The 19,450-nt window shown below is 34.4% G+C and overlaps 1 protein-coding gene across 1 annotated transcript; it reads right to left on the reverse strand.

Annotated features, from left to right (window-relative positions):
* Positions 1–426: 426 nt before the first annotated feature.
* On the reverse strand, positions 427–16,658 carry LOC137616191 (uncharacterized). The gene is made up of 6 exons (XM_068345839.1): positions 16,522–16,658; positions 6,270–6,480; positions 5,175–5,387; positions 4,899–5,057; positions 2,133–2,207; positions 427–579 (listed from the first exon to the last, which is right to left on the reverse strand). Exons 2-6 carry the CDS (start codon positions 6,460–6,462, stop codon positions 434–436), a joined length of 786 nt encoding a protein of 261 aa, XP_068201940.1. The 5' UTR covers positions 6,463–6,480; positions 16,522–16,658; the 3' UTR covers positions 427–433.
* Positions 16,659–19,450: the final 2,792 nt, after the last annotated feature.

Consider the following 19,450-nt stretch of genomic DNA (forward strand, 5'->3'; position numbering starts at 1 on the left):
TATTGCGGAAGATTTGAAGTCACTATGATATTCCAGTTGAATGTGAGAAAGGAATGATGGAGATGGAATGTGGAATGTTAGTGAAATATTGTCCAATTGATGTGGATGAAGAGGGGTTCTACAGGGTAACATTACGCCACCTGTCTTATTTGCTCTTCTCATATATTCTTTTAATTATTACCCGTTGGTAATTATAGTTAGACTAGAATGCAAAGCTTTTTGTTTTTCTTGTAAAAACTTAAGTCGTACTTCAACCATAATAGTGGCGGCAATATTTTACACGATGTAACTTGATTCATCATAGAGAATAAAAAAAATCTAAAATTAATACTTGAGGATATGGATCGTAGAGAGAGAGAGAGAGAGAGAGAGAGAGAGAGAGAGAGAGAGAGAGAGAGAGAGAGAGAGAGAGAGAGACTTGCCTTTGTAGTTATTAGAAGTTTCTTTCACACACGAAAGATTGGTTGTTGCCACAGTTCGTATCCTGAAAAACCCATTCCTGAGAGCTTGGATGATATAGTGAAAAACAGTTTCTACTCCCATCGTCTTTCATGTGGTTTGAAGAAGCCTCTTTAGCCCCTGGAAAGAATGAAAAGATTCAGTACTTAATTCAGTTCACTTAAGCCATCTGCCCCATAAGGGTTGGCTCCAGTGAAAAGACATCACAGTGACAGCTGTCATTTTCTTCCATACCAAATCTTGGATGAACGGCCGTTATCGTAGACTATCCACTACAGAAGGATCATCAGCAGTTTGTCGGGCCCCCTAACGCAATTACCATCTCTTCCCAATTTCTTGCTCATGACTAACTTCTTTTCGTATTTTACCTTTTCTGTGCATCACCTTTCTCTCATTTCCCGATCATCCGTTATGCGAATTTCCACATCCATTCTTCTCTCACCCACATTAACATTCATTGGCTCATCTTCTTTTTCAACTATCTTCAGGTTCTTCCTCTAACAGGCGTGTCATCACTTTTAATTTGTAATTCAAATCCTTCCTTTTGTTCGGTTACTAAGCTGTTATACTCTTGTAACTCTTACAGTCGCAGTTATCACTTTTTCCTTTATGTAGTTAAATAACTACTTTTCATCCATTATTTCGAAACTTTTCTGTCAGCTAGACATATTTTACAAATCCTGGTCAGCCAGTCAGCCACAATATCAGAGCTGTACTGCAGTATGTTACATGTAATACATCAACATCTTGTGATTGCATAATAAGAGACTGATGTCCATTCAGCTTATTCTGAATGTATTAGATGTAGTTAAGGAACTTCAAACTAGACTATTTTATATCTAGACCTATAGAACTACCCGAACTTGTACTAATACTTTGTAATGGTTAGCATCATTTGAGATCTCATATCTACATATTTTGATGTCCGGCATCATAAATAAGCAAAGACCAAGTCATAATATAACGTGAATTAAGTAGGCTCTCTAGAGAACATTAACTGTTGGTTAGGTTATACCCAAAATCTATAGCAAAAACTAATACATTTGATGGAAACAAGATGCAAGGGACGACAATAGTAGTAGATGTAAAGATATTTAGTTTAGGCATAGTGCTGTTATAATAAATGCAAAACTTCACATTGAGACCCATAATTTGATAAATTTGAGCTATATAAACAAATCTAATGGAACCATCACTCGGTAACTATGGTGAATATAAACTAGTGATGCAGTACTCACAATATTTGAGTAAAGTACAGAAAAAGATCAAAGGCTTAGAATAATCATAGCTACTTGAAGGTTCCGTCTTCCCACCGAAGCAGTCAGTAAACTCTCTGTGGAATCTACATACTCCTTACTCTAGGTACAGAAGATAGTGTTTGTACCAGTTTTAACCATGGTGTATGACTAGAAGAATAAAAGTGGGACACTTGAAAAAAAGTATGGTGTATCTAGTGATGTTAGAGGTATTGCAGGGCTATGAAGGATATGCCAACTGAACGGAATTAGGTAAAGATTTTTTTTTTCAACTGTACTGACAAGAGTAGAGCTTTTCGTTGAAGAAAGTACATTGGCCTCAGCATTAGGTGACTGGGACTGTATTATTTTCTATCTAATTGGAGTTTAAAATTTTCATACCATTGTTATTTAAATTCTTAAAGTATTACTACTCACCATTGATATACTGCCACATTGGGGGTTGACCAGATCCATTTCGTTGAAGTCCAATCCAGTAACCTTCCTCAAGTTCTGTAAAAGAAAATCCATATTATTTGCGTTAAATGAAAAAAAAAAGAAATTAAGATACAAATTGCTGAAAACAATAACTCATTTCTTATATGTTAGTTAATTGTTCTGAAATTTACAGGAAGGAGACTGAAAAGACACAAAAAGTTAGGAAAAGAAGAGGGAATTTGGGTGCAAAGTTATAAGATAAGAAACTGTGTTACTAATGGTATGCTGAGTGGTGAATGGTTTCAGCTGAGGAAATACTGATTGGGGATAGTAAAAAGAAACCACAGAGAAGAGTAAAGCGGAGAGAAAACATGTGCAAGAGTAAGCTTATGAAGGTAAATGGACACTGGAAAGACAGCCATGAATGTTTGTATGGATGGTATAAAGACCAACAAAATATATTTGGACTGGTATATGGGAATAGAAAATTTGGATGATAGTAGGCTCTTAAGAGCAAGTATAGGGTAAACAAGGATTGAACCAGTATGTGTGCTAAGGTTTAGGACGAATGCATGTTGTTGAAATGAGACACCGAATATTCTTTAACACGTTGCCATTCTTCATCAAGGATCTCACATGAAACCAGTTTAACCATAACTAATTACAAACCTGCAGAAGACAGTTATTTAGGAATAGCCCAGTTATTTTATATATTGGGAATAGTATGTGAGTAAGTACTTCTAGCAAAATAGTAATAGAGCAGAAATTAATCAGCACACATAGTAAGATGAGATACCAGGGAATATGGAAGGAAGTATTTAAAGGTTTAAATGCCATGAATGGCAGAGGCAAGGGATAGGGACAATCCTCTGGAGACAAGACAAAGCCCTAGAGACTGACCATATATGCATGTGATCAGTGCCCAAGCCGCCTCTCTATCAATTCTGACGTGGGAAGGACAGGCAATAGCTGCTGATGACTACAATTAGCCCAGTAACGACAACAGCTCCGATGAGTGGAACTGCAGCTTGCCTAGAACAGAGCCTCTTCCAGCGAGCGCCATGGCCAGTCAGAAAACAGATTCCTCTAACTGGGAATATCACAAACGTGACTCACTCTTGACCCGATCACCTGACTCAGCGCTCGGCTAGGACATGCCACCTGTCATAGTTACTACCTTTATCCTTGAGTCATTCCCAGCCATTGAGAATTTGAAGCCCATAATGAGACCTACCCGGATTCATATAAATACAGCTACGAAGCCCTCAGTTATCATTTATTCTTCAAGCCTGATGATGAGCAGACGTAACTGTCTGCTTGAAACGCGTTAGTTTCACTCGACTCCTTAAAACGACAAAGAATACTTACCGCACCTTGGAATGCCCTGAACTTAGTACATAAACCTATGTGCATAAGTACACTTTCGAAGTAAAAGAATGAATTAGTTTGCTAATGAATATCTATATCCTCTCCAAAATTGAGAGTAGTACAATTACTGGCCAATTACAGTGATGTTGAGAAGAAGAAAATTGGATCAATAGAAAAGGCGTCTAATAAAATCAACGCCACAGAGGCAGCTATTATCTTCAATAAAACTTACATAAAAGAGGGTCCCCTTCCGAAATTCATATTTACCTTATAACTATAAATGTAAACGACCTGAATGACACTAGGAAACAACATATTTTGGTGTCTTTTCTAATTCAACATAGAGTTGATATTGCTATCATTCAGGAGCACATGTAAAATGTGGTATTAATCGCATGTGTATCTTGTTCATATGCAAGTATGTAAAATAATAAACAAGGTGGTAGGTGTTATTTGGGTATAACTGGAATGGTCGTTATCAGCCAATTAAGCAATCTACGTTAAAAGCTTCACAAAAGCGAAGGTCTTGGTATTCAAGACATATATGAAAAAGCTTTGAGTAAATTTACATGTGTAATTTCTTAAAATTGTATTTGCCTGGATCTGATCTTCATTTATTGATGTGTTATAATTGTAAAATGAGGTTAGATGGAATTATGAACTATAATTTTGAATGTAATGAATATAGATATATTGATCATGTATATTATAATGTTTATATAGATACTACAAGGAAAGATATTAGTTCCAAAAAAATTCATAAATTGAATAGTAAAACAATTTATAAAGGTATTAGAGTAGATGAAATTCAAAATTTTATGGAGAGCTTACATCTGGTTTATTAGGAAGGCATTAGGAAAAATAATAACTAAATCCATTGAAGTTCTAGATTAAACTTTTATTTATAAGTACCAGACATATTCAGCGCGTATTGCCAACAAGGAAGATATTTCATGATATGCACATTGCGGATTCTCCATATTGACTGAAATGTGAGAAAGAGGACATTCCTTTTCATATTTTTATATTTGTGATAAAACGAGAAAGTGTTAATCTGGGTAAGGGAATTAATGAGTTATCTGTATGATACATAATTTAGTAGAAATGTTAATCATTTCCTTTTTATATAAGTTGAGTGGAATTAAAAAGATCTGTAACATTGTTTTCAATGTGAATGATCAGAGACAATATTTGTGACATGGTAGATGTAAATATCAGTGACAAGACTACATTTTGGAGTAACGAAGGTTAAATTATGGAGAATTATATGATTTTTTTTTTTTTTTTTTTGAAAGAGGTAGTGAGTGAACAAGATGTATACGACACTGGTGTAAGTAAAAAATTATTGTAACTAAATATGTACATTTTGTCTTGAAATTATGAAAGAAGATGACTTACTTGAATCTGCGACTAATTTTGTTACTTCCTGAAATTTCTCTTCGGTTTCAAGAGTAGCAAGTCGTCCTCCTTCAGATTTGCACATTTTCCGGGCCAAAGGGAATTTGAGAAGTACAGGATGAACCTTATAAAACTTGCCTTTCCATTGATAATCATCTCCTGAAAGTGAATATTGAAAATGCATGAAAAATATTAGTTTGTGCTTACGGGTTTACATGAGTTTACCTTATCAGAATGCCAAATTTGAAAGCAAACATGTAAATTCCATCCACTTACTAAACCAGTGTAATGTAAAACAGGACAAGCCATTAGTGGTTTGACTTGCAAGTTTGAAGTAATTTGCATAGTCTTCAGGTGTTGGGTCTCTCAGTTCCAAGTGACTAAAATATTCTTGAGCGATGAGACAAAAAGAGATGCTGTTATTGAGCATCCCTAACCATGTGGCTCCCCAGCAGTTATTCGTCGCCAGGCAGAGGTGTCGGCATTGGCCTGCAAAGATTATCCAAGAGGTTTGTTGGGTTTGTAACAGCACACCCTTCCCCATCCAGGCACAAGGCCCGGGCAATCTTCAACGAACGAACGAACGAATTCCCCACCTCAGGTTAAATGAAAGCAAGAATAAGAAGCTGTGCGGGGAAAGAGTGCTAGAGTGCCGTTTAACCACTCGGCGTTAGATGCCCAGAACATCTAGGGTGATATTTATATTAAAAGGGAATGGGTGGATAAAGTTCAGTCGTACCCCAAGCCACCTATGGGTTAATCTTGAAATGAAGCATGGAACTGTTTCTAAATGGGGAAAGTTACAAGTTAGTAAAAATATAATCAGAGAGAGAATTTTGGATATCAACGAAAAATAAATTGGCCCGAATATAGATTAGTCAAAGAAACTAGATCGTGACAGAGATAGCAAACTAAATATATCATTACATGTAATGGGAAATTTTGAAATATATAACTCAGCAAGAGCACATAAGTATGCAATTTTGATAAAAATGTCAGATTAGAAAAAAAAAAAACATGGATGAATTTTATAGGCAAAAAAAAAATCATTCTGGAGAAAGAGTATATTATCTTGAGAATGGGGAATATGAAAGTAAATCTAACTAGTTTATTTACAAGAACACTGCAAAAAAACTTTAAATACGTTTTCAGAGTTCTTCAGTTAGGTGTTTAATAGTTGTAATGAATAATTTATAACTGAAATTATCTCTATTTATTTACAAAGAACCAAAATAATTCAATATCATCTGTTTGGAGCATACCTAAAATAAAATAAGAATTCGGGGGTTACAAGACTGTAAGGCAAGTTAAGTTTATGCATAAAAAAATGGGAAATATCAGCTAATAAGATATATCAATATTAAAACTCACAAGGTTTTTCAACTTCTTTCTCGATCTTGACGTATTCTAATGGCATGATTTTCCCAGCAAATATATTGGCTCTCTCGTGGTAGATTAACTTTCCAAGATTCCCCAGTTCATTGTCAGAGTCTATGAGCTCCTGTAATACTGCCAATGACGTCATCGTCATCAGAATTACCAGCGCCACCTTCATCTTGTTCATCAAAATTTTCTTGGCTTACTGTGTAGGAAAATAAAATGATTAAGGAGATAGTTTAGTATTTATATGTATTTTAATCATATCAGAAAAGGAAATTGTCCACAAAATCGAGAAGAGAAATATTGATGACATGCAAATATGGTACTTCTCCTCAAGTCATTCATGATTTAACTCTATTGTCTATCCTATTACCATCTCCCCTATATAATAAAGAGCCATTGTCTGGGTATATATATATATATATATATATATATATATATATATATATATATATATATATATATATATATATATATATATATGTGTGTGTGTGTGTGTGTGTGTGTCTGTGTATATGTACTGTATATATATATATATATATATATATGTATATATATATATATATATATATATATATATATATATATATATATATATATATATATATATGTAAGACCAGATCCGTGAGTGCAAAATCAAATCTGTTAAGAGCTGCAAAGAATTGTGAGAAATGTGTGTATGGATAATACACCACTGTAACAATTTTCCACTTGGTAATGGTAGAAGAGACTCTTTAGCTATGGTAAACATCTCTTCTGGGAGAAGGACACTCCAAAATCAAATTACTGTTCTCTAGTGTTGGGTAGTGCCATAGCCTCCATACCATGGCCTTCCATTGTCTTGGGTTAGAGTTCTCTCGCTTGAGGATACACTCGGGAACACTATTACCTCTTCATTGTTTGTATATGTCAGATATATGTTAACGTTGTTGCTGGTTTCAAGATATTTTGTATTGTTATTCATTACTTCTTATAGCCTATATAGCTTATTTTATATCCTTTCCTCACTGGGCTATTTTCCATGTTGGACCTCTCAATCTAACAGCATCCTGTTCTTCCAACTAGGGTTGTAGCTTTGCAAATAATAATAATAATAATAATAATAATAATAATAATAATAATAATAATCGTATTTGCTCATTTGTGCAAGAATTTCGAAGGGATATAGCCACTCCTTACGAGCAGAAACCATTAACATTTGAAAATTTACATGATTATAATAATAGTCTTACTTAAAGGAAAAGGACCCTTTCAGTGATCTGAATTGAAAGATTATAACATTCTTTAGTTAAATATTAGTTTGTCGTTTAAAGATAAAGTGTCTACATTCCTGGAATAAACAAATATATCTTCGACGTCGCCTTCTATTTATTGCAAGTCCGCCATCACGCCATGTCATGTCTTGGAAACAATAACATAGAGATAAGGAATTTAGAAACACCAACTAAAGATGTAGCCCGGTATATTAGAAAGACCCTAGAAGTTAGAAATAAAAGCATGCAAGCTGTGCTGTCTGTGTAGGAGGTAACTAATGATAATGAATTTTCCGCAGATTGCAGCACTTTTCACCTACAACGCTTCTTCTAGTAGTATGCCCACAATCAGAGTGCTGTGGAGAGAGCAACGAGGAACCTTGAACCAGGCTGTCGCTGTCAGACGCTCTGTAACGGCTCTCACAACTGTTTATTGATCTAAAAGCATTTCGAAAGCTATTCTTAATTATCATGATTTTCAATTTGAAATTATGTCTAAACACTGCGTTATATTTTGTTTTTCAAACGGGGAATGATATGGAAAAAGCATTTATGAAATGGTTGTCTAACCAAATAAATTCATTGATTAAGTTTTCTCAAACTGGACCTTATAAAAGGTTTCCTTGGCTTTTTTTATACAATTTTTATAGAAAGTATGTAGCATATTTTAGATTAGTGATTATCTCTAGACTACGATTTTGGTAAATTCATCTACACAATCATGGCTACAAATCCTTTGATACATTACGGAAAATACAAATGACATATTTTTTATTTGTTGGTTTTCTAAATAGAGAGAATCTAAACTTGTAGGCTTGTCTAACAATATGTATTACAAGTCGCCTCTGCCATGATTTATAGCCTACTCAAACCCAACTGTATATGGGTAGGATAAGATGTGGTAGGCTGGGGGCGATCCACAGGTCTACCAAACATGAAACTAGTGTTGTACTATTCAATTGCGTGTGCTTATTGACTGATTATGTTTGTATGTATATTTCTTTTTTTACAGTTAAATGGGATGATGGACTAGAAACACAGGCCTAAAAAACGTGATCATGGTACTGTACCATCCAACCACGTGCCTACATTAAGTGATTGTTTATGTTTGTTTGTAGAAACCAAGCTGCCATTGACGTCATAGTGGCCATCTGTTATTCAGAAGGCGATGTCATTCGGGTTTAGAAAGATTAATCTACTCAAGGTACTAAAAGAAGTGATATTTATTGTTGTTTTGCCACAAGACATTTTTTACTAGTCTTTCATAAAGGAAGTGCAATAGAAAGGAAAGAGTTTCCCGAAGGTTCCTTATTGTGTGACTAATAGAATATTGATCGATTGGACTCTGGAAGTAAACACATATTGTTGACATGGTTTCCAAGCACAAGGATAAAAACTAACTCACCTACTGTATTATTAACATTATTATTATTATTATTATTATTATTATTATTATTATTATTATTATTATTATTACTAGTTGAAAAAGCAGGAGGCTATAATCCAAAGGCTGAATAAGAGAAAAATAGCCCAGAGAGGAAGGAAAATAAAAAAAGACTATAAAACAAGTAATAGACAATTAACAAAATATTTCAAGAACAGTAACAACATTAGGAAAGATCTTTCAAATATAAAATGTAAAGAAATACTTATGTCAGCCTATTCAATATTAAAAACATCCGCTACAAGTTTGAACTTTTCAAATTCCACCGATTCAACTGCCTGACTAGGAAAATCATTCCACAGTTTGGTATTAGCTGGAATAAAACTTCTAGAATATTGTGCAGTATTGGGCCTCATAGTGGAGAAAGCATGACTATTAGAATTAACTGTATACCTAGTATTACGAACAGGATGGTACTGTCTAGAACAGGGGTTCTCAACCTTCTTGGCCCATGCACCCCTTTCACCATTTGCAATGATGTCATTCCCCCCCCCCCCCCCCCCGCTTCCCGTCTTTTCCAAATTTGTCTGTCTCAAAAAGTGCACTGTATATAATATGCAAATATTACTAAAAATCCTTTTATTTTCTATTTTTCAAACGGTATTGTACATTTAAAGCTTTACTTGGATTATTTTTATAATGGTATATTACAAATTATATGCAAATTGAAGATATCGATGGATATATAAAACGTGAATGAAAGTAAAATAGTTTTTTTTTATTTATAAGAACTATTTAACAGGCCAAACTGAAGCTGATGCAACAAACAGAAAGTTCGATAGGGCAACAAGATATTTTAAATATGTAATTATTTTTATTCAGAAGATTACATTGCATCGATTGACGAAACCTGTGATTGTTTTTTCTTAGCCAATTCTGGGATACGCGGATGAGTGCTTGAAAGAGCACAACGCAGGTAATTTTCTACCTCTAGTCTACTGCGCTGCTTCGTTTTAATTTGTAACAGAGTTGAAAAGCCTGACTCACAAAGATGTCGATACAAATGGAAGCAATACACGGATAGCCATTTCAGCCAATTTTGGGTAGGAATCGCACATCAGAGGCCAAAATTTTGTTATTGATTTCTCATCGAACATATCTCTTACACCCGAATCACTTTTTAACTCTAAAACTCATCTTGACAATCATCAGGAACTTTTTCAACCGACAGTTAGAAGGGATTTCTGACTAAATCCAACTCATCATCACTAAGTTCGTGAAAATATCGTCTGAATTCATTTTCCAGTGCTGTTAAATGCTACAAAATTTCATTTTTTGCAAATTGTGGAAGCACCTTGTCTTCACCACAAACATCAAGAATGGATGACAGTTTCTCAAAAATTACTACATTTTCTGCATTTACTCTTTTCTTCTAATTTTCAGGCTTGCTCATGAAAGCTTCCAAGGCATCTACAAATTCTATAATGTCTGTATTCCTTCCTTGCATCTGAAGATTCAGTTTATTCAGTTGCTCAATTATATCAACAAAATAGGCAAGACACATGATCCATTCCTCATCACTCAGCCAGGCAGGAAATTCTGGTTTACCTTGCACTTCAATAAACAATTTGAGCTCATCTCTAAGCTCAAATACTCGCTCAGTTACATTTCCTCTTGAACGCCAACGAACATTTGTGTGAAAAAGAAGCGAATGATGGGTTGCATCCATATCCGTACATAACTGCTTAAAAAGGCGTGAGTTGAGAGCCCCTCCTTTGACGAAATTTACCATTTTAATTGTTTGATCCAAAACCTTCTCTAGCGGAGCAGGAAGTATTTTTGAGGCTAGTGTCTGACGATGGCTCATACAATGAGTGCCTTTCACTTTTGGAGCTCGCTTTTTCACACATACTTGGAATTCGGATTTTGTCCCTAACATAGCTGGTGCTCCATCTGTACAACACCCACTGATATTATCCCACGAAAGATTTTCTGATTCAAAAAAAAAAAGATGAAACCTCCAAAATATCAGAGGCCTTGGTAGTTAGTTCAAGAGGAGAATAAAAGAAATCTCCTCTTTAAATGAACCTGAGTGAACATACCTTGCAAACACCATCAACTGGGAACATGATGCCACATCAGTGGATTCATCAAGTTGAATTGAAAACAAGCTAAATGCTGAAGACTTTATCTCCTGCACAACTTGATCCTTGATATTAGCTTCTCAGTTATTTATAGTCCAGGAGTTCCCAACCTTGGAATTGCCAAGTAATTTTCTTGGGACCTACTTAATTCCCTAGCCATCTGTCTCTTCTTCAGTACCTTTTACAATCCTAGGATTAACTTGGGTGGTCACTTTAATATTACTGTCTAATCCATTTTTCCAGTTACGCCAAAGCCTATAATTGCTCTCCTCACCCATAAACTTACTTCGGTCACAATTCACCCCCTGAAAGCCCAAAATTCACCCCTGGGGGTGAATTTCACCCCCATTGAGAACCTCTGGTCTAGAAGATCTAAATGCAAAGGAGGGTCAGAGACATGGAGGAAAAATAACATATCAATCCCCTTAGGTCAGATATATAGAATATTTTATGCAACAGGCATAAGGAACTAATTAAACGATGGGCCCAGAGATTAATATCTTGATTAAGAATAAGAAATCTATTAAACCGTAAGTTCTTGTCCAACAAATTAAGATGAGATTTATCAGCTTAAACCCAGCTAGGAGAACAGTGATCGAAACAATGCAAAATGAAAGAATTAAAACACTTCTTCAGAATAAGTTGATCACCAAAAATCTTTAAAATTTTCTCTATAATCCAATTTTTGTGCAACTGAAGAAGGAACAGACCGAACGTATTTCTAAAAAGTAAATTTGCCATCAAGAATCAAACCTAAAATTTCAAAAGAGTCTTATAGAGTTGAAGAAGCACTATCAGTACTCAGATTTGGATGTTGAGGAGCCACTGCCATCAACCTACTTACAATCATACATTGAGTTTTGTTTGGGTTCAACTTCATGCTCCTAAATTTGTACCATGAACTAATTTCAGCTAGATCTCTGTTAAGGGATTCAGCAACCCCCGATGTAGCAACACAAAGGAGATAGAATTGAAGCGAAGACAGTAGTAGCATCTGCATATGTACTACCCTTACAAAGAGAAAAGTTGCCACTGAATAATTACAGTGAAGTAAGAAGAATTGTCTGGTAATCTCAGTGTTGTCCGGTGCATGAGGACAGAGGAGAATGTGTAAAGAATAGGCCAGACTATTCGGAGTGTGTGTAGGCAAAGGGAACATAAATCGTAACCACAGAGAAGGATCCAATGTAGTACTGTCTGGCTAATCAAAAGACCCCATAATTCTCTAGTGGTAGTATCTTGGCGATCTTCACGTATACTTCTGCTTCACCATTGGATCTAGTATACGTGGAGCTACGGACTTCGTGTTTGAAGTTATACGCTGATGAAAACTCTGCAAACTCTTTTCACACAAACTGCTTGGCTCTATCGCTTCTCACTTCATATGGTACACCATAGCACCCAAACCACGGCCGTAACTTCATGATCGTCGTCCTGCTCGTTATATCAGGTAAGTTTATGACCTCAATGTATCTGGGATAGTAGTTAACCACTACGAAGTAGTTGACCTTATCAACCTCGAAGGCATCAGTACCAACTTTATGCTAGGGTCCTTCAGGAAGGATAGTCAGCTTCAAGGGCTCATATGACTTAGAAGGGCAATTCGTCTCTCATATCCCACAGTTTGGCACATCTTTTCTCTGTCAACATTGACTATAGCCACAAAAGGAAAAAGGGAAAGACTTGATTGGGGTTAGCATTTTCGTCTTATTAGAGACATTGACAGACTCCTTGATATGACGGAAGTTCTAACTTCAATCAAGTCTTTTCATATTTCCTTTCATAGTGTCTCCCCTTTATAATAAAGAATAAGTGTCTGGCTATATATGTATATATAATATATAAGCATATACTGTATATACATATAAATATATATATATATGTGTATATATATATATATATATATATATATGTGTGTGTGTGTATATATATATATATATATATATATATGTGTGTGTGTGTATATATATATATATATATATATATATATATATATATATATATATATATATATATATATATATATTTCTGGTCAGCGACATTACCAGATGTATTACTACTCGGTCTCTACCCGTCCCTCGAGGATGGAGGACAGTAGTCATACCCTGGTGAGAGGGAGTACCCCGAGAGGTACACTCAGAAACCGCAATCTGCCACAAACTGCCGAAACTGCCGTGTTGTAGTTAAGAAAGGGGGAGGAGGTGGGAGGCGTTGAATCTGTGTGCATGTGTGCATAAGTAACTAAATATTTAGCCCTCAATTTTACTGGTCGCGTACAATAGTAATACTGTCCATATTTTGTGCTCATCACATGTCAGCTTTCATGATTTCAACACACACACACACACATATATATATATATATATATATATATATATATATATATATATATATATATATATATATGTGTGTGTGTGTGTGTGTGTGTGTGTGTATACAGTGTGCGTGCATGTGTGTGTATAAGACAACAACAAATGTAGGCGTTTCTAGTCTACTGCACGACAAAGACCTCAGATATGTATGACCTTATTTATGTCTGGGAACTGGCCAGTTTACATCCCCACGCTGGCCACTGCGGATTGGTGATGGGAGACTTTAGTCTGATCGCTCACATCAAACCAACCTAGTATGGGTGGCCCTGACTAATAAACTGTAGATTTGCTTATCATGGCGATATACAAACCCTTTCACTGCATTAAGGTATCCCTACTCAGAAAGATATATATATATATATATATATATATATATATATATATATATATATATATATATATATATATATATATATATGTGTGTGTAAGAATATAAAGAATATGTATTAAATGGACCATAAGCTAAAACCTTCTTAATTGTTTGACATGGAGTTTTGCAAAAATATGACAAAGAAGTAGTTTTAAGTGTATGGTAATCTTGGTAACATACAGTTCAATCATAATTTATTTCGAACCACCAAAACATTCCTCGTATTCAAAGTACAGAATAAAATAGAAGACTCACTATCAAGGTCGGGCATATGACGGAAATGGGTCTTCTTAACAGATATATCCCTAATGTAAAAAGATCATTAAAAACTCACGAAAGAACTGAATTATCATAATTATAGTTAGGGACAATGAATTGAAAATATAACGGAAATAGGTCTTCTTCACAGATATATCCCTAATGTAAAGAAATCTTTTCAAACTCACTAAAGAACTGAATTATCATAATTATAGTTAGGGACAAACCCAGCCACTGAGCGGGGCAAGCCAGCCTCAACTTGGTGCCGGTCCCAAGCCCGGGTAAATGGTTGGGTTGGTGGCAGGTAGGGCATCCGGCCATGAAAAATTTGCCAAAACCAATATGGACAGTGGAGATTGTGAACATCGACCCCACATAAAAGTGGGAAAAGATGCAGACAAAGAAGAAGAATTATAGTTAGGGACAATGAATTGAAAATTTTCATAAAATTTTAACATCATCTTTCAAACTCATTGACTGATGACTTACAAGAACGAGCAATCGTTACCCTATCACATTTATGTCCATTTAATCACAACCCCACACCCTAAAATGAATGTAACTGAACCACGTCCCCCCACCGCACACACTAATATTCATTTCCTTCCATTACTTCCATATAGTAATAGATATTGCCCCTTGCCATATAATAGTATTGAGTTATAGAACTCCTATTGAAGCCAGAATATTACTTGTAATAGGTATACTTGAACTCACACTTTATGGATCACCTGTAATAAGAATCATTGCAGTCCCTATTGGAAACCTTTCTGCTTGGCGATCACCGGACTAGGGTACGAGTCCAGCTTAAACTCGATAGTTTCTTTAGTGTCTGCAACCTGACCATATTTGTGAGAATTTGGGGGGAGCCTATATGTCCACCTGCTGAGACACCAGCAGCCATTACCTTTCCCTTCCTGGTCCTACCTTAGGTGGAGAAGCGGCTGGAGTGCTGATGATATGTATATATTGTCAGTCACTAGGGCATTGTCACTGTCCCTTGCCTCTGCCATGCATGAGTAGCCTTTAAACTTTTAAACTTCAGACTGTATAGAAGTTGAGATGCCTAATACCTTATATTACAACTGTTTATGAAGAGCAGCATTTTTCTGCCATTCATGACTAGACTTTAAACCTTTAAACTTCAGACTGCGTAGAAGTTGAGAGGCATACTACCTTATAATACTAGCAGAGCAGACATTTGTTTATAAACAGCAGCATTTGAATGATGAGGAGGAAAAACGTTTAAGTGAACTAGAGCATCCAGTTTACGCTGTATACAAAGATCCCATGAAACATTATTGAGAGATACAGATTTGTGCCAAAATGAAAGGCCAAAACATGAAATCATCGATCTTTCTGAAACTTTCAATACACCGTGGAAATCTTCTGGAGGCAGCGGTGCATAATAATGAAATTTAAACTCTAATGATTAACCCTTTTTGCTTGCCTTAAAGAAAAGATGTTCAGAGGAAATTTTACTTAATCTTTCTATGGTCAAAATTTCTTTCTTAACCTGTAAAGAATTTATGAATTATATCACGAACTGGATATTCATAACTGGAGGTAATTCCAGAAGAAAATTAGATCATTGTGGCGTAATAATAATAATAATAATAATAATGATAAGAAGAAGAAGAAGAAGAAGAAGAAGAAGAAGAAGAAGAAGAAGAAGAATGTGTGATTTTATTGTTATGATTTCTATCATTGTAATTAACACCCATTATCATAACTATAATCCGATTATAATTAATTACATTTTCCTAATTACCAGTTATTAATAATACCCTTCTCAAATATCTTGAGGTTATCCTCTACCAAAAGGGTGTTTTTTAGCTGTAAAGAATGAAAACTGGCAATAAAACGATAACAAATGTCAAGAAAACAAATAAAGGGATATACAAAAAGCATTAAAACCTCAAACGACATTCAGACACGAATCTCTTGTTTACAGTGCAATCAGTATTTACTCTAAGCAATGGTGACCTGAATTGCTCACATGATAAAACTAAATCCTTTTAGCATCAAGCATATCTTCATAGTTGAGTTTGCACTATTTTTAATGTGAATGATAATTTTAAATTAAAATTATAGAAAAATAAAGTGAGGCATTTGTTCACAATGACTCTTCTTCCAGATCATTTTAAAAAACGAGTAAGGCAACATCTTGATAATCGCCCAAAAGAGAATTGTCAGTCTCTTATAGGGAAGAGATTACTTCCATTCCTCAATACTTAAATGATAGGGTTCAACACATCCACTACACCAAATAAAATCATACGAGGTCAGTCTTTGTATGGACGACCTACCAATAGTAGGTCAATCTGCAAAGTCAGCAGTGATAGCGCGATCGTTTTGCAAGCAACCTCATTCAAAAATAAATCAAGAATCTGGCTGTAAAAATCATGGAGTATTCACTGACGCTTTTTCCTCTATAAAAAAACTAGAAGAGAAATAAATACCTTGAAGCAACTCGGAGAAGAGGAGGCTTCGGAGGGAAAATACCAACAGCGATGGAAGTATTTTTCAGAGTTGTTGAAGCGGTGAAGAAAGTAAGGAAAAGAGTCTATCAACCCTCTGCTCAGGCAGTTGGACTAGCTCTGGATGTTAAGAGAGCATTGATTCTCACCCACAAATAAGGTAAAACTATGATTTAACATACACGCAAACATAGCTTTATGCTTTCAACTCTCCTTGAACCCATAATTATCCTTTTTATTGCCCTACGTTAGGAGGTTTAAAGAGCAAGATTTACAACTATTTATTCCGCAGTCGTAACTATTCAAGTAATTTAAACTCCTCAAACATGTGCTGGATAAAGTAATAACTTTCGCACTATTCATTAAAAAACATTTTTACTCCTGTACAGATATTTCATTTGTTAAAAGTAAAAATTGAATACATTTTAAGTGAATATCATGCTACAATAATATCAGCTCTCTCTCTCTCTCTCTCTCTCCTCTCTCTCTCTCTCTCTCTCTCTCTCTCTCTCTCTCTCTCTCTCTCTCATAGTGCTTACACGTAGAGTAACAAAATAATCATCTTTTTTCACCAAATTTTATAGCAAGGTTCATTATGTTAACTTCGACTATTATTATTTGCTTTAGCAAATGTAGCAAATGTGGTCAAGAGAAAATTCCATCGACAAATTCCCGTTATTCATTTGTTTTGTCGTTTCTTAGTTCTCTAAAGTATTTTAATTCATATAAGTAATTGATAGCATCTTAGTTCAAGCCATGTTTTAACACCAGTCATTTCTACATTATTCGAAGGCATGTAATACAGTGTGCTTTGTCTTCTCTGCCTATTCATCCAGATCCCAGATGTGAAAATAGAATTGGATGCAATAATTCTTTCTTTTCATTCTATACGAACTTCGTCGTTCCAGGAGCTACAATCTGGAAGCAGCATGAAATGAATAGAATTCCGTCAGAACTCTTTTGTTCCCCTGATAATCAATTCGCTAGTAGTATCATACAAGATTTAAGCTAAAGACTATTTTCATGGTACAACAAAATTCCTTATGAAATGATTTGTGTTCATGCCACAGTTAACCCTTTTAATCCTGATCCATTATTCTCTCTCTCTCTCTCTCTCTCTCTCTCTCTCTCTCTCTCTCTCTCTCTCTCTCTCTCTCTCTCTCTCTCTCTCTCTCTCTCTCTCTCTGTATATATATTATATATATATATATATATATATATGTATGTATATATATATATATATATATATATATATATATATATATATATATATATATATATACTGTATATATGTGTGTGTGAATATATATAAATAAATGTGTATATATATATATATATATATATATATATATATATATATATATATATATATATATATATATATATATATATATATGCATATATATATATATACACACACACACACACATATATATATATATATATATATATATATATATATATATATATATATATATAATATATATATATATATGTATGTGTGTGTGTGTGTATACATATTTATGTCCCAAGTCTCATATGAAAAATATGTAGATGTATGTGTTTTATACAGTGAAATCAATAACCTTTTTAAGAGTATTGACTGTCATAAATTGTTGTTCACTAACACTGAACTCTCGTTATATTTAGCTTTTTTAAGTCTGAAAGGTGACATGTCTTAAGCCGTATGGTAAAAGTATATTTCCATCACAGTAAAGATTTCCACAAATTCTAGTAGTAGTTTTATCATAGTAGTTTTATCATATTATCATAAAACTGCAATTCAATTAAGGAAGAATGAAGCAGACTTAAAATTTTTAAAAACATGTAAAAGCTTTGAAATCTTCCCCAATTTTTTTATATTTTAAGCTGTATAAACGTAATTTACTTAATTCTAAACTGTATCAAAAATGGCAGTTTAAACTTCTGACCATAGAAATCAATAAAAAATTGAAACCATAAAGAATTTAGGAAAGGAAAAAACCAGACAGATACTGAGTTAAACACTACTGTTAGTTTTTTAGATTATTATTATTTTAAATCTTATATCTCTAAAAATATTTGTAAAGTTAATACTAAGACTATAAAAACTCACTGAAAGAAACTAAAATTTTTAGGTATAACAAACTCTCTGGATTCACTTGACCCTAACAAAGTTATTTTCAATCATTCCAGTCGAAAATTATCATCTAAGGAAGAAGGACTACTAGCATATCGATTGAACTTTAAACTGCCTCATTTTCGTATAAACTTTTATAGACATTTTTTAGCATTTGAAAATTTGTATTCGTACTTTGACAAGGAGGTTCTACATGGCGACCATGGATGAGGCTTTAAACGAACCATACAAGACATTGCATACATAACATTCTATAATTTGAAACCACAAAGTTTTTTCCCCCATTTTTCTAAGAAGGATATTGAAATCTTGAGAAATCTAGGTAAAGACCCAACTATAATCATAAGTAAACAGGATAAAGTTCATGGAGTTGTAATACTGGATAAAGCTGATTATGTAAGGAAAATGGAAGATATTTTAAATGATAGGTCTAAGCTCAGAGAGTTGGTGTCGGAGAACCCCTTAATTCAAACTTTAAAGATGGAGAATAAAATAAACTACAGAGTTCGTAAGTGGAAGAAGGATGGTATATTGTCAGACGAAACAGCTTCAGCAATGATGGCAACAGGAACACAACCTAGTATTATGTATGGTGCTCCAAAGATTCACAAAAGAGGTATTCCTCTGAGACTAATTCTCAGCGCTATTAACAACTGCTCCTATGACCTGTCCAAACATCTAGTAACTAAGCTCGCCCCTCTCACAGTAAATGAATATACCCTGAAAAATACTTATGAATTTGTAGACTTGATAAATTCTGTCGGAGATGCAAATAACTATGTTATGTGCAGC

Source organism: Palaemon carinicauda, chromosome 22, assembly GCF_036898095.1.
Source record: "Palaemon carinicauda isolate YSFRI2023 chromosome 22, ASM3689809v2, whole genome shotgun sequence".
In the NCBI taxonomy this organism is placed as follows: Eukaryota; Metazoa; Arthropoda; class Malacostraca; order Decapoda; family Palaemonidae; genus Palaemon; species Palaemon carinicauda.